This window comes from Eumetopias jubatus, unplaced genomic scaffold (genome assembly GCF_037043125.1).
Source record: "Eumetopias jubatus isolate StellerSeaLion01/CBP00866 unplaced genomic scaffold, mEumJub1_p1.0 scaffold_13, whole genome shotgun sequence".
NCBI lineage: Eukaryota > Metazoa > Chordata > Mammalia > Carnivora > Otariidae > Eumetopias > Eumetopias jubatus.
Window position 1 is genome coordinate 48,250,858 of NW_028274819.1, and position 20,780 is coordinate 48,271,637.

At 39.1% G+C, this 20,780-nt stretch overlaps 1 protein-coding gene across 2 annotated transcripts in view; it reads right to left on the bottom strand.

Annotated features, from left to right (window-relative positions):
- SWAP70 (switching B cell complex subunit SWAP70) overlaps positions 1–20,780 on the bottom strand; it is a 77,152-nt gene that overhangs the window by 20,503 nt on the left and 35,869 nt on the right. For both annotated transcript variants that reach the window (XM_028116746.2, XM_028116747.2), the window contains one exon: positions 13,717–13,890. In XM_028116746.2, the coding sequence (XP_027972547.1) occupies positions 13,717–13,890 (174 nt within the window). The remainder of the gene's footprint in view (positions 1–13,716; positions 13,891–20,780) is intronic.

Sequence of the window (20,780 nt, forward strand, 5' to 3'; positions counted from 1 at the left end):
TATGGTCAACTTAGGAAATTTTCTTTTCTAGTTACAAAAGCATATCTTTAAATAATTATGATATTATCAGGGAGAAAGACATGGATAAAATGCCTCTGGTCCTATATTAACCTTATAGAACAAGTAAAGGAATCAAAAACTGATAACCCTCTAATAGTATAGTATATCTGTATGCAGAACTAAAGCAAACTGTACACATATAGTATCATACACAAACTGATGTGACTGGATTACTCTCTGTTGGATAAATATTTCAATATACCAGAATATTGATCTTACTGAACTAACATGCAAGTACTAAATGAAATAAGCATCTCAAAGTAGTATGTACAAGTTAGTCCTCAATTTACAAATTTTCCACATAAGCCAATTATTTGAAAGTTATGATGCTTCCTCCCATTATAACATTGACAATGTTGGCAACAATGGCTGAATTCCTAGCCCGGGCTGGAAGAGTTTATTAAATCCTGAAACACACATCTTTGTGTAGAAAAACAGTAGAAAATGTTGCTATTGAAATAGCAGCAGGTGAACAAAACAGTGAGGCAGTAATACTCACTGAATGAAAAATCAGTATCTTACTTTCTAGAAAGCCTGGGTTTCCTACACACTCTTGAATTCACCATGTCCAAAAATGAATGAATCACCTCAAGCTTCCAAACGGCTTCCCCTTCTATTATTGGTTTCAGCTGCGAACACCACCACTCACCCATGCTAATCCTTGTTCCCCGCTCCTTTATACCAAATCAGTGATAAAAACCTACCGTTTTCACTTCCCTAGATCAGTGTTTTTCAAACTGTAGGTTATGACCCAACCCAATATAAAACCAATGTATTAGGTAGTAAACACCATTTTCCTTAATGGAATGAAAATATTTGAGTTCACCTACAATAAAGACAAATGTTTTGTGAAAAGTTTGGCATTGTGGGTGTGTCTATGTGTGCTGGGTCATGAAATAAAACACCTATCTTCCTATGGATTACAGTCAAAAGAGAATGAAAAACTCTGTTCCAGCAGTTCTCAAATCCATCCCCTCCTAGTCCATCTTCCTTTGTTCAGGCCTCCCAATTGGTATCCTTGACTCCAGCATTGCTCCCTTGCATCTATATGCTGCTAGAGAGATTTTTCTAAAACACAAGCTGAGCCTGTCACCTCCCTCTTTAAATCCTGTGCTGGCTCTCTAGCACCTCAAGGACAAAGACCAAGCTCCTCTGTGTCCCTTGGTAAGTACCACCCTCCCAGCCCCACCCCGGCTGACTACCTATCTCTAACACGTCTTCCACTATGCCCATTGCAGATTTTACACTTCACCATACCAGGTTAGAGGTCTCAAGCTTATTCTGTAAAGGATTAGGTAGTAAATGTTTTAGGCTTTGTGCATCTCTATTAAAGTTACTTTTTGTTTGGATTGGTTTTTTGTTTGTTTTATGCTTTAAAAATGTAAAAAACTAGGGCAGCTGGGTGGCTCAGTCGTTAAGCGGCTGCCTTCAGCTCAGGTCATGATCCCGGGGTCCTGGGATCGAGCCCCGCGCCCCGCATCGGGCTCCCTGCTCGGCGGGAAGCCTGCTTCTCCCTCTCCCACTCCCCCTGCTTGTGTTGCCTCTCTCGCTGTGTCTCTCTCTGTCAAATAAATAAATAAAATCTTTAAAAAAATGTAAAAACTATTCTTAGCACATGGGCTATACAAAAATAGGCTATGGGTTAGAATCAGCAATGAGCCATAGTCTGCCAACACCTGCCATAGATTATAAAGAGTATACCAATTTAACACACTTTTTTATGCTTCTGTGCCTTTCCCCATGCTGTCCTCTCTGTTTTGAATACCTCTTCTCATCTCTATACCCGGCTAACTGGTATTCATTCAAAATCTGTATTGTCTAGGCTATTCCTACTTCAAGTGAGGTGTGTGGAACAGCAGCATCGGCATCACTTAGAAGCCTGTTAGCAATGAAGAACCTTGGACCCTACCAAAGACCCCAAAATCAAAATCTGCATTATAATAAGAATCCCAGGTACTTCCACATGCACATTAAAGTCTGAGAAGCACTGCTCTAGGAAAACTGCTCTGACCAACCCTAATCCAGGTCAGGTGGTCTTCTATGTCACTGCACTTAGCATGCCGTACTGAAATCACCTCTTTACTCATTTTCTTCCCTACCATTTTCTGAATTCTTTATACTAGGGATCATGTCCCACCCATCTTTGAATCTCCAGAAATCAGTATCATGCTTAGAATGTGGTAGAGCTCAATTAACATTTACTAAAATAAACTAAGCTAAGCCTCAATTTTTTCATCTATGAAATGGACATACTAACACTTATCATATAGAACGACTATGGGGATAAAACGAGACAAGTACTGATTATTTTGCATAGTGTCTGACAGAGTACATACCCCATCAACGTTACTTCCTTTTGTACTGAGTGGGGTATTACACAAATACTTAAAATTATATTTTATGAACAGACCCATAACCACTAAGGAAATTGAAGCAGTCATCAAAAATCTCCCAAGAAACAAGAGCCCAGGGCCAGATGGCTTCCCAGGGGAATTCTACCAAACATTTAAAGAAGAATTAAACCTATTCTTCTGAAACTGCTCCAAAAAACAGAAATGGAAGGAAAGCTTCCAAACTCATTTTATGAGGCCAACATTACCTTGATCCCAATATCAGACAAAGACCCCATCAAAAAGGAGAATTACAGACCAATATCTTTGATGAACATGGATGCAAAAATTCTCACCAAAATACTAGCCAGTAGGATCCAACAGTACATTAAAAGGATTATTCTCCACGACCAAGTGGGATTTATTCCTGGGCTGCAAGGTTGGTTCAACATCCGCAAATCAATCAATGTGATACAATACATTAATGAAAGAAAGAACAAGAACCATATGATCCTCTCAGTAGATGCAGAAAAAGCATTTGACAAAGTACAGCATCCTTTCTTGATTAAAACTCTTCACAGTGTAGGGATAGAGGGTACATACCTCAATATCATAAAAGCCATTTATGAAAAACGCACAGCGAATATCATTCTCAATGGGGAGAAAATGGGAGCTTTCCCCCTAAGGTCAGGAACACAGCAGGGATGTCCACTATCACCACTGCTATTCAACATGGTACCACAAGTCCTAGCCACAGCAATCAGACAACAAAAAGAAGAAATAAATGGCACCCAAATCGGCAAAGAAGTCAAACTCTCACTCTTTGCAGATGACATAATACTTTATGTGGAAAACCCAAAAGACTCCACCCCAAAACTGCTAGAACTCATACAGGAATTCAGTAAAGTGGCAGGATATAAAATCAATGCACAGAAATCAGTTGCATTTATATACACCAACAAGACAGAAGAAAGAGAAAGGAGTTGATCCCATTTACAATTGCACCCAAAACCATAAGATACCTAGGACTAAATCTAACCAAAGAGGCAAAGAATCTGTACTCAGAAAACTATAAAATATTCATGAAAGAAATTGAGGAAGACACAAAGAAATGGAAAAATGTTCCATGTTCATGGATTGGAAGAACAAACATTGTGAAGATGTCAATGCTACCTAGAGCAATCTACACATTCAATGCAATCCCTATCAAAATACCATCAACTTTTTTCAAAGAAATGGAACAAATAATCCTAAAATTTGTATGGAACCAGAAAAGACCCCAAATAGCCAGAGGAATGTTGAAAAAGAAAAGCAAAGCTGGTGGTATCACAATTCCGGACTTCAAGCTCTATTACAAAGCTATCATCATCAAGACAGTATGGTACTGGCACAAAAACAGACACATAGATCAATGGAACAGAATCGAGAGCCCAGAAATGGACCCCCAACTCTATGGGCAACTCATCTTTGACAAAGCAGGAAAGAATGTCCAATGGAAAAAAGACAGTCTCTTCAACAAATGGTGTTGGGAAAATTGGACAGCCGCATGCAGAAGAATGAAACCGGACCATTTCCTTACACCACACACAAAAATAAACTCAAAATGTTTGAAAGACCTAAATGTGAGACAGGAGTCCATCAAAATCCTAGAGGAGAACACAGGCAGCAACCTCTTTGACCCCAGCCGCAGCAACTTCTTCCTAGAAACATCGCCAAAGGCAAGGGAAGCAAGGGCAAAAATGAACTATTGGGACTTCATCAAGATAAAAAGCTTTTGCACAGCAAAGGAAACAGTCCACAAAACCAAAATACAACCGACAGAATGGGAGAAGATATTTGCAAATGACGTATCAGATAAAGGGCTGGTATCCAAAATCTATAAAGAACTTATCAAACTCAACACCCAAAGAACAAATAATCCAATCAAGAAATGGGCAGAAGACATGAACAGACATTTCTCCAAAGAAGACATCCAGATGGCCAACAGACACATGAGAAAGTGCTCAACATCGCTCGGCATCAGGGAAATCCAAATCAAAACCTCAATGAGATACCACCTCACACCAGTCAGAATGGCTAAAATTAACAAGTCAGGAAACGGCAGATGTTGGCAAGGATGTGGAGAAAGGGGAACCCTCCTACACTGTTGGTGGGAATGCAAGCTGGTGCAGCCACTCTGGAAAACACTACGGAGGTTCCTCAAAAAATTGAAAATAGAGCTACCCGATGACCCAGCAATTGCACTACTGGGTATTTACCCCAAAGAAATGTAGTGATCTGAAGGGGTACATGCACCCCAATGTTTATAGCAGCAATGTCCACAATTGCTGCTTTGAGCCAAGATGTCCATCAATAGATGAATGGATAAAGATGTAGTGTGTGTGTGTGTGTGTGTGTGTGTGTGTGTGTATACACACAATAGAATATTATGCAGCCATCAAAAAAATGAAATCTTGCCATTTGCAATGACGTGGATAGAACTAGAGGGTATTATGCTAAGCTAAATAAGTCAATCAGAGAAAAACATGTATCATATGATCTCACTGATATGAGGAATTCTTAATCTCAGGAAACAAACTGAGGGTTGCTGGAGTGGTGGTGGGTGGGAGGGATGGGGTGGCTGGGTGATAGACATTGGGGAGGGTATGTGCTATGGTGAGCGCTGTGAATTGTGTAAGACTGATGAATCACAGACCTGTACCCCTGAGACAAACAATACAGTATATGTTAAAAAATAAAGAAGAAGATAGCAGGAAGGGAAGAATGAAGGGGGGGAATCGGAGGAGGAGACAAACCATGAGAGACGATGGACTCTGAGGGTTCTAGAGGGGAGGGGGGTGGGGGGATGGGTTAGCCTGGTGATGGGTATTAAAGAGGGCATGTACTAAATGGAGCACTGGGTGTTATACACAAACAATGAATCATGGAACACTACATCAAAAACTAATGATGTAATGTATGGTGATTAATGTAACATAATAAAATAAAACTTAAAAAAATAATAAATAAATACCTTTCTAAAAAATAAAAATTACATTTTAGGAGGCATTTATGAAATAACAAAGAAGAATGCGAAATTAAATTTACCTATAATTTCCACTGCATAAAGATTACACAAATATTTTGACAAATACTAGAGGAAAACACAGACACAGTAAGTCTAATTTGTTACAGATAAGATTGTGAGTTAATTTTTCTTTCTCTCCTTTGCACTTCCAATAATTTGGTTATAATGATGTCTGTGAAATAACATATTTTTGCAGAGAAAGAATGCCAGCAATAGGAAAAACATGCTTGCAAAGAAAGGTACATCCACAAAATTTCATGAAGTCAAAAATATCAAGAGTTCTAAGGATTTAATTTGATGAAATACTATAAAGTCCTCTAGTACGAAAATGATCTTCTCTCATAAATCTAGCATATGGTAGGTAGTCAACAAATGTTTACTTGCTGGAGAAAAACACACTTAGGTCTTTCCTTTCTCTTGTTGGAGACAGATCATGTACTGTTAAGCTTAACAGATACTATTATTTTCTTGGCTTTTAAATAGAAGTAGCAGGGATTGGGGGGTTGGTGCTGGCTGGCTCAGTCCGTAGAGCATGTGACTCCTGATCTCAGGTTGTGAGTTCAAGCCCCACGTTGGGTAGAGCTTACTTAAAAAAAAACAAAACAAAACAAAACAAAAAACAATTTCATTTGTGCCTCGCTGGCGCAGTTGGTGGAGCATGCAACTCTTGATCTTGGCATTTTGAGTTCAAGCCCCACGTTGGGTGTAGTGATTTCCTAAAAATAAAATCTTTTATTTTTTTTTGAAGATTTTATTTATTTGACACAGAGAGAGAGAGAGCGAGAGAGAGAGAGCGAGCGAGCACAAGCAGGGGGAGCAGCAGGCAGAGGGAGAAGCAGGCTTCCTGCATGAGCAGGGAGCCCGATGCAGGGCTCGATCCCAGGACTCTGGAATCATGACCTGAGCTGAAGGCAGCGGTTTAACCAACTGAGTCACCCAGGCGCCCCCAAAAATAAAATCTTTTAAAAAAGAAGAAGTAACAGGGATAGTCAGTGGAGGAGAAAGAAAAAAAATGGTCAAGAAGAGAGAGAAAGAGGAGAGAATGGGGCAGAAAAGGAAAAAAGACTACAAGAGATTAAAGAGAGACAAGAGAGGAAAAGAAAGTCAAAAAGGACATTAAGATAAATAAATGCCCAAAGTAAAATATCTTAGAGGCATTAACATGTACAGAAGTTCAGTCTCCCTAATACAGCAAAAAGAAGGGCCCATGCTGTCTGATCACAACTCGGGATAAAGGTAGTGCAAGCACAGCTAAAAGTTTTAGTAGTAAGGCCAACAGAAGACACGTATGTGCATACAGTCACATGTACAGGTGTGACAAGAAATGGTGCAACTGAATGACCATTCATACAACTAGTCAAGAAACAGCCTCAGCTTTTCCTCACTTACCCCTGTGAATACACCCAAGGCCCTCCCACTGCAAGCTTCAGTTCCTCTTGTATCTGGAATGGTCTTTTATAATGTTAGTAACTCAGAGTGCCTCTTAGCAGCAAACTCAGCCCTAGAGACAGCTTCCCAGGCTCATTCTGAACCTTTCTGAAGGTGTACTCCCAAAGCCTTCTGAGTTTGTCATCAGTACCAAGCATCTGCTCAGCATTACCAGGGACTGTCCCAGACAAATTATCTAGATTCATTTCCTGCTGACTTTCAACACAATCATACACATCATTAGCAAATAACTGAAGGGCCTCTTAATTCATTATACTGGGCGAGGGAGAGACAAACATTCCCATTCTCAACTATTCAATTATACTAAATAATAAATCACGTGCTGCTGTGTTAGTCTCGAGTGGCCTGCATCAATTCTAAGAGCTCATTCAGTTTCAGGAAGCAGCTTACTTCCTCCTTCCAAGCAAGTTTTACCAAAAATAACAAAGAATAAACTTTCAGGCTGCATGTGATTTTTGAGGCCTTTGGCTCCAAAAATTATTTTGTTAAAAGTTCTTTCCCTGTCATCATTAAAAAGGGCCTTTATTGGCTTAACAACAATTCAGGTCTTATTTCACTAAGGGTCTCTTAAAACTATTTCAGGTTTGATATTTAATTGCATCAAGGCAATTCCTCCAAATAAGCCCACAACAGACACATCCTGTTTTGTTCTTGGCTCTGTGGAAAATGAATACTAATGAAAAAACTATACCGACACACATTTCCAGGAATATCATTTGACAAAAATTATAGAACCATCTTAAACAGGAACATACCGTACCTTGACTTCTGCATGTTAACTCTAATATTTTTGACACTGCTTTCTAGGTGATGGGAAACAGAGTCAAAAGCAAACATTTATATAACTTATATTATTCATATAACTACCACTATCATATAACTACCACTGTTTCTTTTATCTTTTATAGTATTAATTGAAGCTAGAGAATAAAATCTTAGTTAAAAACATTCTGGACTTAAAATACAAATAATCATTATGGTAGATGAATGATTAGAAACATTAAAATCACCTTAAATGTATAAAGCCTAAAAACTGTTGGTAAGATTACAAATTAAATTCATAGATATACTCATGACAAATTGAGACATTATATTTCAAATTTTATTTTTAAAATGTACCTGCCTTTACATTAAATTTTATTAAAATCTCTAAGTCTAAAACTACTTCAAAATATGTTTTTTTAAAAATGTTATTAAAGTATTTAGGAAGGAAGCAAAATGTAACAAACAATGGCCACCTTAAGAAATATTATGACTCTAGTATTTTCCATAAAATAGTGTGACCTTGAGTTACAGTGGTTGGTCCAAGGACAGTAGATGCGCTAAGAGCTTAATAAATACAAAACCGTATTTTAAACCTCAGGAAGCTGGTTCAGCAACCGGACAAAGCAATTCCACATAAATCTGTCCCAATGATTCCTTCTTTCCCCACACAAGTACTCCAGGCCACAGAGAAATTATACATCTAAGCAGAAGAAATGCTGAAGGAGTTAGGGAGGTCAAAACAGAGTAAGTCCAAACAAGAACATGACAAGGTATGCTGCCTGCCTATTCTAAACAAGTCAGAGAGGCTATTCCCTTCTCAAATGAGATTAATTTGTTTAGAAACAGGACCCAAAAAAAAAAAAAAATTAAACATTCTAACAGCTTTTTTTCCTAAATGAATAATAGATAAATTTTAGACAAATAAAGAATTATATTTTATATAAATACTAGATAGCATCTGGTAAAAATAAATAAAAGAAAAGGGGACCAAAGACGTTACGATCAGCCCACAAAGATGAAGGTAGGCATACTGTGGAGTCTTGGTGGGGCCCTGGGGCACAGGAAAGGTTAGAATCATGGCACACCACAAGGCTCACATGGGTCCCAGTTCTTCGGGCCACCTGGGGCATAAATCTTTTCAGTTTCTTAGGCAAAGCAGTCAGGAAGCTGGCGCTGGCCGGCTCCCTTCACAGCCTGTGGCTCAACAATGATTTAAAACCAATGACAAGTCCTCCACATCACACAAGTGCTGCCTTGAGGAATAAGGTAAGTTTCCTTACTAATTTTTTTTTAAGATTTTATTTATTTATCCTACAGAGAGAGACACAGCCGGAGAGAGAACACAAGCAGGGTAAGTGGGAGAGAGAGAAGCAGGCTTCCCGCCGAGCAGGGAGCCTGATGCGGGGCTTGATCCCAGGACCCTGGGATCATGACCTGAGCCGAAGGCAGACACTTTAACGACTGAGCCACCCAGGCGCCCCTACTTCCTAATTTCTAATACTGAAATCAGGACAAGATCACTTTCAAGTCCACCAGGAATATTTCAGTGATGCAAAGAACCCAAACATCACATGTTCACAGTTAAGAGACCCACCCCACCTCCAGTTCCAAAGAAAACACAAATAAATTTAGAACACAGAGTAACTACAAAATGTCTTAAAAGACAATACTGGAAGTTTTATTAGCATAATTCTTCCAAGCAACAGCTAGGTTTTTAAAATGCCATCAGTACATCTTTTTCAACACCTATCAATTTTCCATTCCCTTCTATATTTCTCTGTATTAAACTAGACAACATTGGTGTGCAAGACTCTATAGTACGTTTTATTCTTTATGTCTCCTTTAACATATTTGCACTATTACATCATTACTGTTACTAAGCAGTAAGAAACTGTTCCCACCACTACAGTTAAACTGTGTTCTACTTGATTACCAATGACCACCTAATTGGTAAATCCCAGGGCAACTTCTCACTCATCACTCTCTAATTTTTCTGCAACATCTAATGCCAGTAACTACTTTCCTGCTTCTTAGAACTTTTTCTTTCTTTGGCACCCATGACTCAACACTCTCCCAGTTCTCCTCCTACCTTATAGACTATTCAATTCAGCTTCCTGTACCAAATCTACTTCCTCTTCCTGCTACAGAAACAGTCCCCAAAGTTCTGTCCTCAGCCCTCACTTCTCCCACAACAGTTTCTTCCTCCCTGATCTAATCTCCTTCCATGGCTTCCCCACTTCTGTCTCTAGTCCGGGCCTCCCACAAGCCCTAGATGTGCACTTCCAGTTGAATACAGGACAGCTCCACAAATATGTTCCACCTAAAATACCAATATACCCAACCCTTCATCAGGCACCATATCCCCATCTTATTCATCATCCAATCATTCATTCATACATGCACGCATGCGCGCGCGCACACACACACACACACACATACACACTGTCAATTAGCACTTATCATGGGGCGAGACACTATATTAAATGTTTCACATCATCAACTATTTTAGTCCTCACAAGAGTCCAATAAATGAAATAGTTATCCCCACTTTACAGATGAGGAAACCCAAACAAAGAGATTAAGTAATCTCTTCAATCTCTTCAAGATTACATAGTTAAAAAGTGGTAGAAGTCGGGATTTAAACCAGGCAGTCTGATTTCAAAGATCATGCTTTATTTTTTTTTAAAAGATTTTACTTATTTATTTGACAGAGAGAGAGACAGTGAGAGAGGGAACACAAGTGGGGGAGTGGGAGAGGAAGAAGCAGACTCCCCGCTGAGCAGGGAGCCCGACGCGGGGCTCAATCCCAGGACCCTGGGATCAAGACCTGAGCCAAAGGCAGGCGCTTAACAACTGAGCCACCCAGGCGCCCTATCAAAGATCATGCTTTAAACAACCACACTATATTACCTCCTGATCGCCCAGGCCTGAAACCTGTCCATAGTCAGGCACTATGAACTTAGTCCTGTCACCTCGGGATCTCTCCCATCTGACCTTCTTTTCCATCCTCACTGACATTACTATACTTCAGTCCTCAAATACCACTTATCTTCTCTCAAGTTCCCATCTCCCATCTCTCCGTATTTCATCTATTTACTTGTCACTCTCTTGCTTAAAAATCATCAGTGGCTCATAGTGCCCCACTGCCTACAGGATAAAGTCAAAACTCTTTCTAGACTCATCTACTACCACTCCTCTTCAGAGCCATCATGTTCCAGTTAGAAATGGCAGGTGTCATTCTTTTTGACTGCCTAGCATCTAATCCCCTTCTTATGTCTAGACAATTCCCTACCTCCCAATATATAAGTTAAAAATGCAAATGGATCCTTTACAGGCCTCCTTTGCAGCTACTTCATGGTACCTGACATAGGCCATACCAATTAGATGTGTTATCCCCTGACTGAACTGGAAAGTGGACACAGAGAACTCTCTCTGGCAGAAAGAAGAGCTGCAGGAAGATTGGAGTCCCGGGCTACACTATGTGCAGGGCCAGAGGTGTTCCACAGCACAAGTATAATCCCCCTCCCTCTGGTGGTAGCAGCATTTTCCTTGTGGTTCCTCATTGGAGTGACAAGTATAGTTCCAGACGGATACCATTCAAACCTGGTTTCTCTGCCATCACAACAATTCTGTGGGCTACCAAATATCTTTTTGGCTTCAATCAGTCCGTCCAGCTGTTTCTAAGTAAGTGTATTCAGACAAGTAGCTATTCAGACAGGCGGAATACCTCACTCACCTCAAAACACGCCTTTTGCTTTCCTGACTCATATAACCTTGCCCACTGTGTCTTCCATCCAGAATTCTTCTCCATTAGTCAAAATTCTTCCTATCTTTTAAGGCCCAGCACAAGTGCTACTTTCCCCATAAAGATAAAAGTAAACATTTAATGAGCACTTTCCAAGGGTCAGGCATTCTCCTTGTCCAATCTTCATAAGAACAGGAGGAGGTAGATACTAGCATTAACCCTATTGTATAGTTGAAGAAACTGCAGCAAAAACAAACGATGTATATCATCCAAAGCGACACAGCTAGTGAACAGGGATAGAGCTAGAATTCAAATCCAGGAAATCTGACTGCAGACCCCTGCCCTTAACCAGGGAACAGCAAATGACAGACCACGAATCAACTCTAGTCCCCTCAGCCAAATCTGGCTCATGACATGTCTGTATACACTCATGACCTAAGAACAGTTTCTGCAGTTTTAAGTGGTTGGGAGGAAAAAAAAAAAGAATAATATTTCATGATCCATGAATATTATATAAAATTCACAAATTCACATTTCAAAGTCCATGTTATTGAAGCACAGCAACATACTGTCTATGACGGCTTTCTTGCCATAACGGCAGATTTAAGTAACTGCAACAGAGACAGTATGGCCCAAGAGGGCCACAAAGCCTCAAATATTTATTGTCTGGCCCTTTATGGAAAAAGTTTAAGACCCAACTTTTGCCCATTATATTACATTGCCTCTTACAAAGCCTTCCTTCCTTACTTCCCCCAAGCTGGAATAAATCTTTCCCTTCTCTGTATTTGCATGGCGTTTGCACCTCTCTTATAACAGGTAATCTATTTTGCTTCGAATTACACTTCACTTATTTTTTTTCCTTGAGCAGACTACAAATTCCTTGAAGGCAGGAAGCAATCTTTTTCCCTCTGCATTCCTCTTGGCGCCTTGCTTATTGTTGGCAGTCAATAAATGCTTGCTGACTTTAAATAAAATATTGCAGTATGAACTTTTAAAGAGATTTTCCTAACATGAATATGAATCACAGAAATCACAGACTAGACTCTGTATTGGCAGGAGAAGTAATAACAGGCCCTCTCAATCAGGTATATAAATTGGATGGCCTTTCTTTTTTTTTTTTTTTAAAGATTTTATTTGAGAGAGAGAGAATGAGAGATAGAGAGCACGAGAGGGAAGAGGGTCAGAGGGAGAAGCAGACTCCCCGTCGAGCAGGGAGCCCGATGTGGGACTCGATCCCGGGACTCCAGGATCATGACTGGAGCCGAAGGCAGTCGCTTAACCAACTGAGTCACCCAGGCGCCCTGGTATGGCCTTTCTGACAGGCAATTCTGCCTTGTTCATCAAATACCTTGAAAGTGTGTTTTTTAGGACTCAGAACTCCACTGCTAGAAATCTGTCCTAAGGAAATAAGCAGACTAGTGTGTAAAAATGCAATAACAGTAGTCACAAGAGTTGACACTATTTACTGAGTACATCTTACATGCCAGGTACTGAGCTAAGTCCTTTAAATGCAGAACCTCCTACCCTTTAACACTGTGATGAGCCCTATTTTGTAGGTGAGGAAATTAAAACTCAAGAGGTGAAATAATTTGTCAAAAGTTAAGGAATGACAGATTTCTTTTAAGGGGAACACTATACCTGATTGTAATTCTGCAAATTAGTCTTTTCTGTATTTACTACTATAATAAGCATGTATTACATATATAATTTTTTAAGGCAGTTAAGATAGCACAGAAACCCTACACCTGTCTTTTTTTTTTCCTTTGGAAGCTCAGGGAAAAGAAGTCAGAACAGAATAAGGAAATGCCCTTTTTCATTTACTTTGTAAAGTACAATAAAAAGTCACCATTCTGGACTTTGAAACAAGGGTAGTATTTCCTCACATGAAACAGTCTTGAGAAATAGCACTGTGGATTCTATGTTTACCATATAGCATCACTCAGCCAATTTTGCCCTGCTTTCCTAAAATGCCATACTGGTTTTGCCAATATGTAAGTAGACAGAAAATTATGTTGTGACTTGTACTGAATAAAGACTCTGGATATGAGGACAGATTCATCTATAATTATAGCAATTTAGAAATGAAAAATCCCACCCTGTCTGCAAATCTCCAGGGGTATTACATGACCCCAAATCATTGAGTTTTGGACTTTTCTGGATTCAGGCTGTTTTGCCTCTGATCTAAAAACACTAGTCCCAGATGTCCTTCTATATCTACACTGAATTAACACAGTACTTCCAAGCTAGATCTATTAAATGCTTTGATCACCATGTGAGAACTTCCCAGAACCACACCTTACCTCTTCTGGCACGATAATTAATGGATACTTGTCCTCAGAGAGAAAGTTGAAAATAACCCATACTTTAAATGCATCTTCTTCTGTAATGAGCAGGGGACTCTTGGTGAGGTTTTTTTTGACACAGAGGGTCCAACACATCCTATTGAATTCAATCTTGTCAAAGTTGTCTTGGACCTAAAAAAGAATTGAATTAAAATTTCAGTGAAAAAATTCTAATGAATGAGGAAATATTCCAAAATAAGCAGGATATAAGCCAAGTAAAACAGATACAGGTTTCCACTTTCACCAATCCAATTAACTAATAACCATTTTCTAAGTACTTGCTTGTGTACCACACTTTCAAAAGCCCAATTAAGATGTTATATTTAGCCTGACACTAAAGCAACATCTATCTGTCCAAATCACTGACTTGGCACATAAAATACTAGCTTGTCGAATAGTTCTTTTTTCACATGTACATGTTCTCTTCTAAATAAAACTACCAACCCTGGTACAGAGGAGTGGAGAATATCAATTACTCAGTATGAGCCACATGCAGATATCTCATCTTTACCTATATAGTCAAAGAGGACATTTTCTTTTGAAAACAAAAACAAACTTTAACTGAAATTCTAAAAAGACAGCCCTGCCATAGTCATTCAACCATGCATTCACTATTCCCTCAGCATCTATTATGAGCCAAGTACTATGCTACAAATTAAGGATATAAAGATGAAGAACTTGGTCTCTGCTCATAGAATATTCAGTTTATTAGGGAAAACAGATATGCAATAGACAAATTCTAATATAATACCATGTATAATTCATTAGTTTTTCACTCATTCAACAGATAAAATTTAGATAGTAATTATTATCTGTCAGGGATAATGCAAAGATACTGAATATAATACTAGCCCATGTCTCCAAGGAAAGCCAAGACAATTACAATATAGTGTGGTAAGTACTATAATAGAGGTAAGCAGAGAGTTCTGTGGGAACACTGAGGAACTAATCCAGTCTTAAGAACTGGGGGAAGATTTGCAGAAAAAGTGACATGACAACAGAGTAGGGTCCTAAAGGATCATTAAATATCAAAGAGTTTATAGTCACTATGGAAAACTGTATGGAGGATCCTCAAAAATTTGTTTTAAGAAACGCCATATGATCCAGCAATTCAACTTCTGGAATATAACCAAAGGTAACAAAAATGCTAACTCAAAAAAAAATATCTGCACCCCCATGTTCCTAGCAGCATTATTTACCATAGCTAATACATGAAAACAAAGTAAGTGTCCATCGATAGATGAATGGATAAAGAAGTTGTGCTATATCTCAATCCCAGGACCCGATCAGGACCTGAACCGAAATCAAGACATTTAACTGACTGAGCCATGCAGGCACCCCTTACAACCTGCATGTTAAAAGCCATATTCTGGGACAATAAGGAAGATGTACAGGAGAAGGCAGAGTGGGCGGCAGGACCATATGAACAAAGCACTTCTTTTGGGAAAGAGAGAAACAAAGTGTTATGTGTATGGTAAGGAAGAAGTCACTAGCTGACACCAGGGAGAAATTTCTCTTGACCTCTCCCTAGAATTTGTGGTTGGTACACCAGTTCCCCAGGAGTACGAAGATATCCTTTGTGCTCTGCCTTCAGCAGCCTGTCTCAGTCTGGCACCATTTCCCACACCCTAATCGTACACAATTGATCCCACGAAGAGAAAGCAGTAGCTGCCACTGCAGCTTCTTTTTTCTTTTTTTTTTTCCTTTAACACCATTTATGAAGACTTTTAATGTATGCTTGGCATTTTATATGCAGTTTCTCACTTAAACCTCATATTAGCCTTATAAGGCCAGATATTTCCCCTGCACCCCTAAAAAACACTTTGGGGAAATGACAGGTACACAAAAGCATGTAGCCTTACCCTGAAGAACAAGAAGTGATTCTGTGTAGATTATGTGATGAATTATAGGGTTCCTGAGGGGGAGTGGCTAGACTTATGGCTAGAAAAGCAAACACAGACCAAATCACAAACGGCTTCGTAATTTTAAGAAATAGACTATAAGAAACCCCCAACTGAAGGGTTTTAGAGCAGAGAATGAGAATAGGTCATTGGCTGCCCAGATTAGTACTTTGCAGAAAGATGGTATTTGAGGTGGACCTTGAAGTATATGAAGAATGCAAAGAAAAGTACTGCAAAAAACAGGAAAGGAAATGGCATGAGCAAAGGTATGGCAGAAACATCACACCAGCCAGGTTTAGGGAATCGTCACAGGATGGAGACAAAAACAAGGGAGAAGAAAAGATAAAGTTTTCAGTTATGAGCATCTTCAACCTGAAGGTCTGGTAAGATATTTAGATGGAGGTGTCCAAAGACAAAGTGCAACTGTAGACTAAGAGGAGAGGCAGATCTGTGAATCAACTGTATGCTGATGACGACTGAAGCCATGGCGGTCAACGAGATCACTGACAGGAAACATAAATGGAGAAAAGAGATGGGATCAAAAAACAGAACCTCAGGGCGCCTGGGTGGCTCAGTCACTGGTCGTCTGCCTTCGGCTCAGGTCATGATCCCAGTGTCCTGGGATCGAGTCCTGCATCGGGCTCCCTGCTCAGCAGGAGGCCTGCTTCTCCCTCTCCCACTCCCCCTGCTTGTGTTCCTGCTCTCGCTCTCTCTCTCTGTCAAATAAATAAATAAAATCTTAAAAAAAAAAAAAAACAGAACCTCAGGGGATATAGACATTTACAAAACAAGAGGAGAAAGAGGAATTATGATGACCGAAGGAACAGTCAAAGTGGTAGGAGGACCACAAAGATATGAAAATTGAGTGAGGAAACTGTTAAGAAAGTTTGATCAATAGTGTCAAATGCTACAGAGATTAAAAAGGAGTTGTTTAAGAAAAGACCACTGGTTTTGCAATTGAGTGATTACTAGTTACCTTCAAGATAGGCAAGAAATTTGGGTAAAAATCAGATTGCAATGGCATCAGAAACCAGGCAAATTCCCCATAAATTTTCCCAGGAAATAAATAGTGGCTTTTTGATCCATGTCCACTGTATAACTTAATTTTAATAAATTGTTTGGCTCATTCCTTTCTCTAAAATTTAATGCACTATTCTTTAGTTTAATCATGCTCAAGGATAAAAACATACTAAATGAAGGCATTTACATATTTTTTTAAAAGTACAAAACAATATGAAAAGCCCACAGCTAACATAGTACACAACAGTGGAAAACTGAGTTTTTCTTCTACGATCAGTAATAAGGCAAGAACGCCCACTCTCACCACTTGTATTGAACACAATACTGAAAGTCCTAGTCAGAGCAATTAGGCAGGCAGTCAAGCAGGCAAGAAGCAAAAGGAAAAGGAAAGGAAAAGAAAAAGAAAGAGGAAAAGGAAAGAAAAAGAAAAGAGAAAAGAAAAAAAAGGAGGGAGGGAGGGAAGAAGGAAGGGCATCCAAATTTGAAAGGAAGAAGTAAAATTACCTGTTTGCAGATAACATGTTCTTTCTTTTTTGTTTTGTTTTGTTTTAAGATTTATTTATTTCACAGAGAGAGACACAGCAATAGAGGGAACACAAACAGGGGGAGTGGGAGAGGATAAAGCAGGCTTCCTGCGGAGCAGGGAGCCCAATGCAGGGCTTGATCCCAGGACCCTTGGATCACGACCTGAGCCGAAGGCAGACACTTAACCATCTGAGCCACCCCAGGTGCCCCAACATGTTCTTTCTTATATGTAGAAAACTCTAAAGATTCCACAAAGAAAACCTGTTAGAACTAATAAAAAAATTTGGCAAAGATGCAGGATACAAATTAACACTTAAAAATCAGTCGTGTTTCTAAACATTAACAACAAACCTTCTAAAAAAGAAATTTTTAAAAATCCCATTTAGCATAGCATCAAAAAGAATAAAATACTTAGGAATAAACTTAGCCAAGGGGACAAAAGACTAGTACATTGAAAACTACAAAATGTTACTGAAAGAAATTAAAGATGATATAAATAAATGGAAAGACCTCCCATGTTCATGGATTGGAAGACCTACTATTGCTAAAATGTCCATACTACCAAAGGAATTTACAGATTCAATGCAATCCCTATCAAAATCCCAAGGGCATTTTTTTTCCAGAAACAGAAAACATCATGCTGAAATTCACACAGAATCTCAAAGGACCATGAATAGCCAAAATAATTTTTTCTTTAAATTTTTTTATTGTTATGTTAATCACCATACATTACTTCATTAGTTTGTGATGTAGTGTTCCATGATTCATTGTTTGTGCATAACACCCAGTGCTCCAAGCAGAACGTGCCCTCTTTTATACCCATCACCAAGCTAACCCATCCCCCCACCCCCCTCCCCTCTAGAACCCTGTTCATTTTCAGAGTCCATCACCTCTCATGGTTCGTCTCCCCCTCTGATTTACCCCCTTCACTCTTCCCCTCCGGCTATCTTCTTCTTTTTTTTTTTTTTTCCTTAACATATATTGCATTATTTGTTTCAGAGGTACAAATCTGTGATTTAACAGTCTTGCACAATTCACAGCGCTCACCATAGTACATACCCTCTGCAATGTCTATCACCCAGCCACCCCATCCCTCCCACCCCACCCCCACTCCAGCAACCCTCAGTTTGTTTCCTGAGATTAAGAATTCCTCATCAGTGAGATCATATGATACATGTCTTTCTCTGATTGACTTATTTCACTCAGCATAACACCCTCCAGTTCCAACCATGTTGTTGCAAATGGCAAGATCTCATTCCTTTTGATGGCTGCATAATATTCCCTTGTATATATATACCACATCTTCTTTATCCATTCATCTGTCGATGGACATCTTAATAGCCAAAATAAGAAGAACAACAAAAGTGGAGGCCTTATACTTCCTAATTTCAAAATATATCACAAAGCTACAGTAATCAAAACAGTATGGTACTAGCTAGCATAAGGAGAGACAATATAGAGCAGTAAAACAGAGCCCAGAAATAAACCCTCATGTATGCAGCCAAATAATCTTTAACAAGGATGCCAAGACTATACAATAAGGAAAAGATAGTCTCTTCAACAAATGGTGCTAGGAAAACTGAATATCCATATGTAGCAGAATAAAATGGGCTCTTATCTTACACCATATACAAAAATTAATGCAAAATGGAGTAAAAATCTAAATGTAAGGCCGAAACTATAAAAATCCTACAAGAAAACATAGGGGAAGAGCTTCATGACATTGGAATAGGCAATGATTTCTTGGATATGATACAGCACAGGCAACAAAAGCAAAAATGGACAACTAAGACCATTTCAAACTTTAAAACTTCTGCACAAAATGAAAGTAATCAATAGAGTTGGACAATGGTGAACCAGTCCTTGCCTGTCACAGAAGTTAGACTCCAGGAGGGTTTTCAGGTATCGAACAATACAACAACATAACCATCTACATGATGAAAACTGTGGTAAATACTACAAAGGGAAAACAGAGGATAGTGTGAGAACACTTTATAGGACAGCAGGTTAGCTCTGGTAAGGGTAGGGTGCTACCTGGAGAAACCTCCCTGAGGAAGTGACAATCAAGCTGAGACCTACAGGATGAGCAGGAATTAGATGCATGTTAGGGTGGAAGAAGCCTTACCACAGAGGAAGCAACATGTCTGAAGGCTCTGTGGCAGGAAGGGTCTTGATAATGTGGGGAACAGAGAGAAGGCCAACATAACTGCACTGAAGTGAACAAGAAGGGGAGAGGAAGAAAAGGAGGCTGGAGAGGGTGGCAGAGGCCAAACTGAACATGGTCCTATATGCCATGATAAGGATCTTGGGCTTCACCTAAGAACAACAGCAAGCCACTGAAGGGTATGGGCTCAATATTTAATTCTTGCTTAATTAAAATAAATCTATATATTTAGAAGATCTCAAGGTCTGTTGTAATGATAAAAGGTCTAGAAATCTATGAGTCCATATTCCATCTCATCTAAGATTATACACTGCTCAAAATCCCAGTTTATATCACACATAATAAATCAAAAGTCTCACATCTTTTGGAAAACTACTAATGGCTGCCAGTGGTTTCAAGGTATCCAAATGGAAGACAATACCCTAGAAAGAAATGTGTAGAGTTGTTCTCATTTTCAACATATATTTCCTTTTCACTAAAATCCATACAAGATAGCAATGCTATTTATAGACCTCAATTCCAACTCAAAGTACTAAAAGTATTTATAAAACTAAACTCACATGTTTTCTAAACTAGAGTTTTCATCCAAACCAGCTCAAGACTAAAGTTCCTGTGAAACAGAGACAGTTCTCAGAAGACAGGGAAATTGGCCAATTTGATGCTTTGGAAATTGATTGCAGAATTTGTTTTCTCAGACAATATTCATACTCTTCCATCAATAATTCTACTTCAAATAATCTATCCTAAAAAGAGAACCAGAGTCAGATAAAGATTTACCTAGGATAGTCACTATTATTTATAAGAGTGGGGAAAAAAATAAAAATAAAATATAAGCCTACCAAAAAGGGAATAGCTATAAAGCCACAGGACAAAATTATCATATAGTCACTGAATACCACTCAGCAGCTGGGTGAGGCAAGTAATATAACCCAAGGCCCGGTCTCTTTGTCTTTAAAATGGTAGTGATGATGGTACTTAACCCATGGAGTTGATATAAAGAATTAATTAGAACACTTGTTTAAAATATTTAGCAGAGCGGCACCTGGGTGGCTCAAGCTTCTGACTCTTGATTTCAGCTCAGGTCATGGTATCAGGGTTGTGAGATCGAGCTCCACCTACAGGCAGTCAGCTTGAGACTCTCTCTCATACTGCTCCTGCCCCTCCCCACCCCTCATGAATGCTCTCTAAAATAAATAAATCTTTTTTAAAAATTAATGAAATATTCAGGTTATCAAAAGGAATGAGGTACCATGCAACAATGTAGATGAATTTTGAAGACATGCTAAATGAAACAAGGCAGACGCAAAAGGCCTCACTCTTTTGAGTCCAGAATAGGCAAATCCATACAGAAAGTAGAATAGTGGTTTCTTAGGAGTGTGGGGAAGGAGACTGTGAGTGCTAACAGATACAGT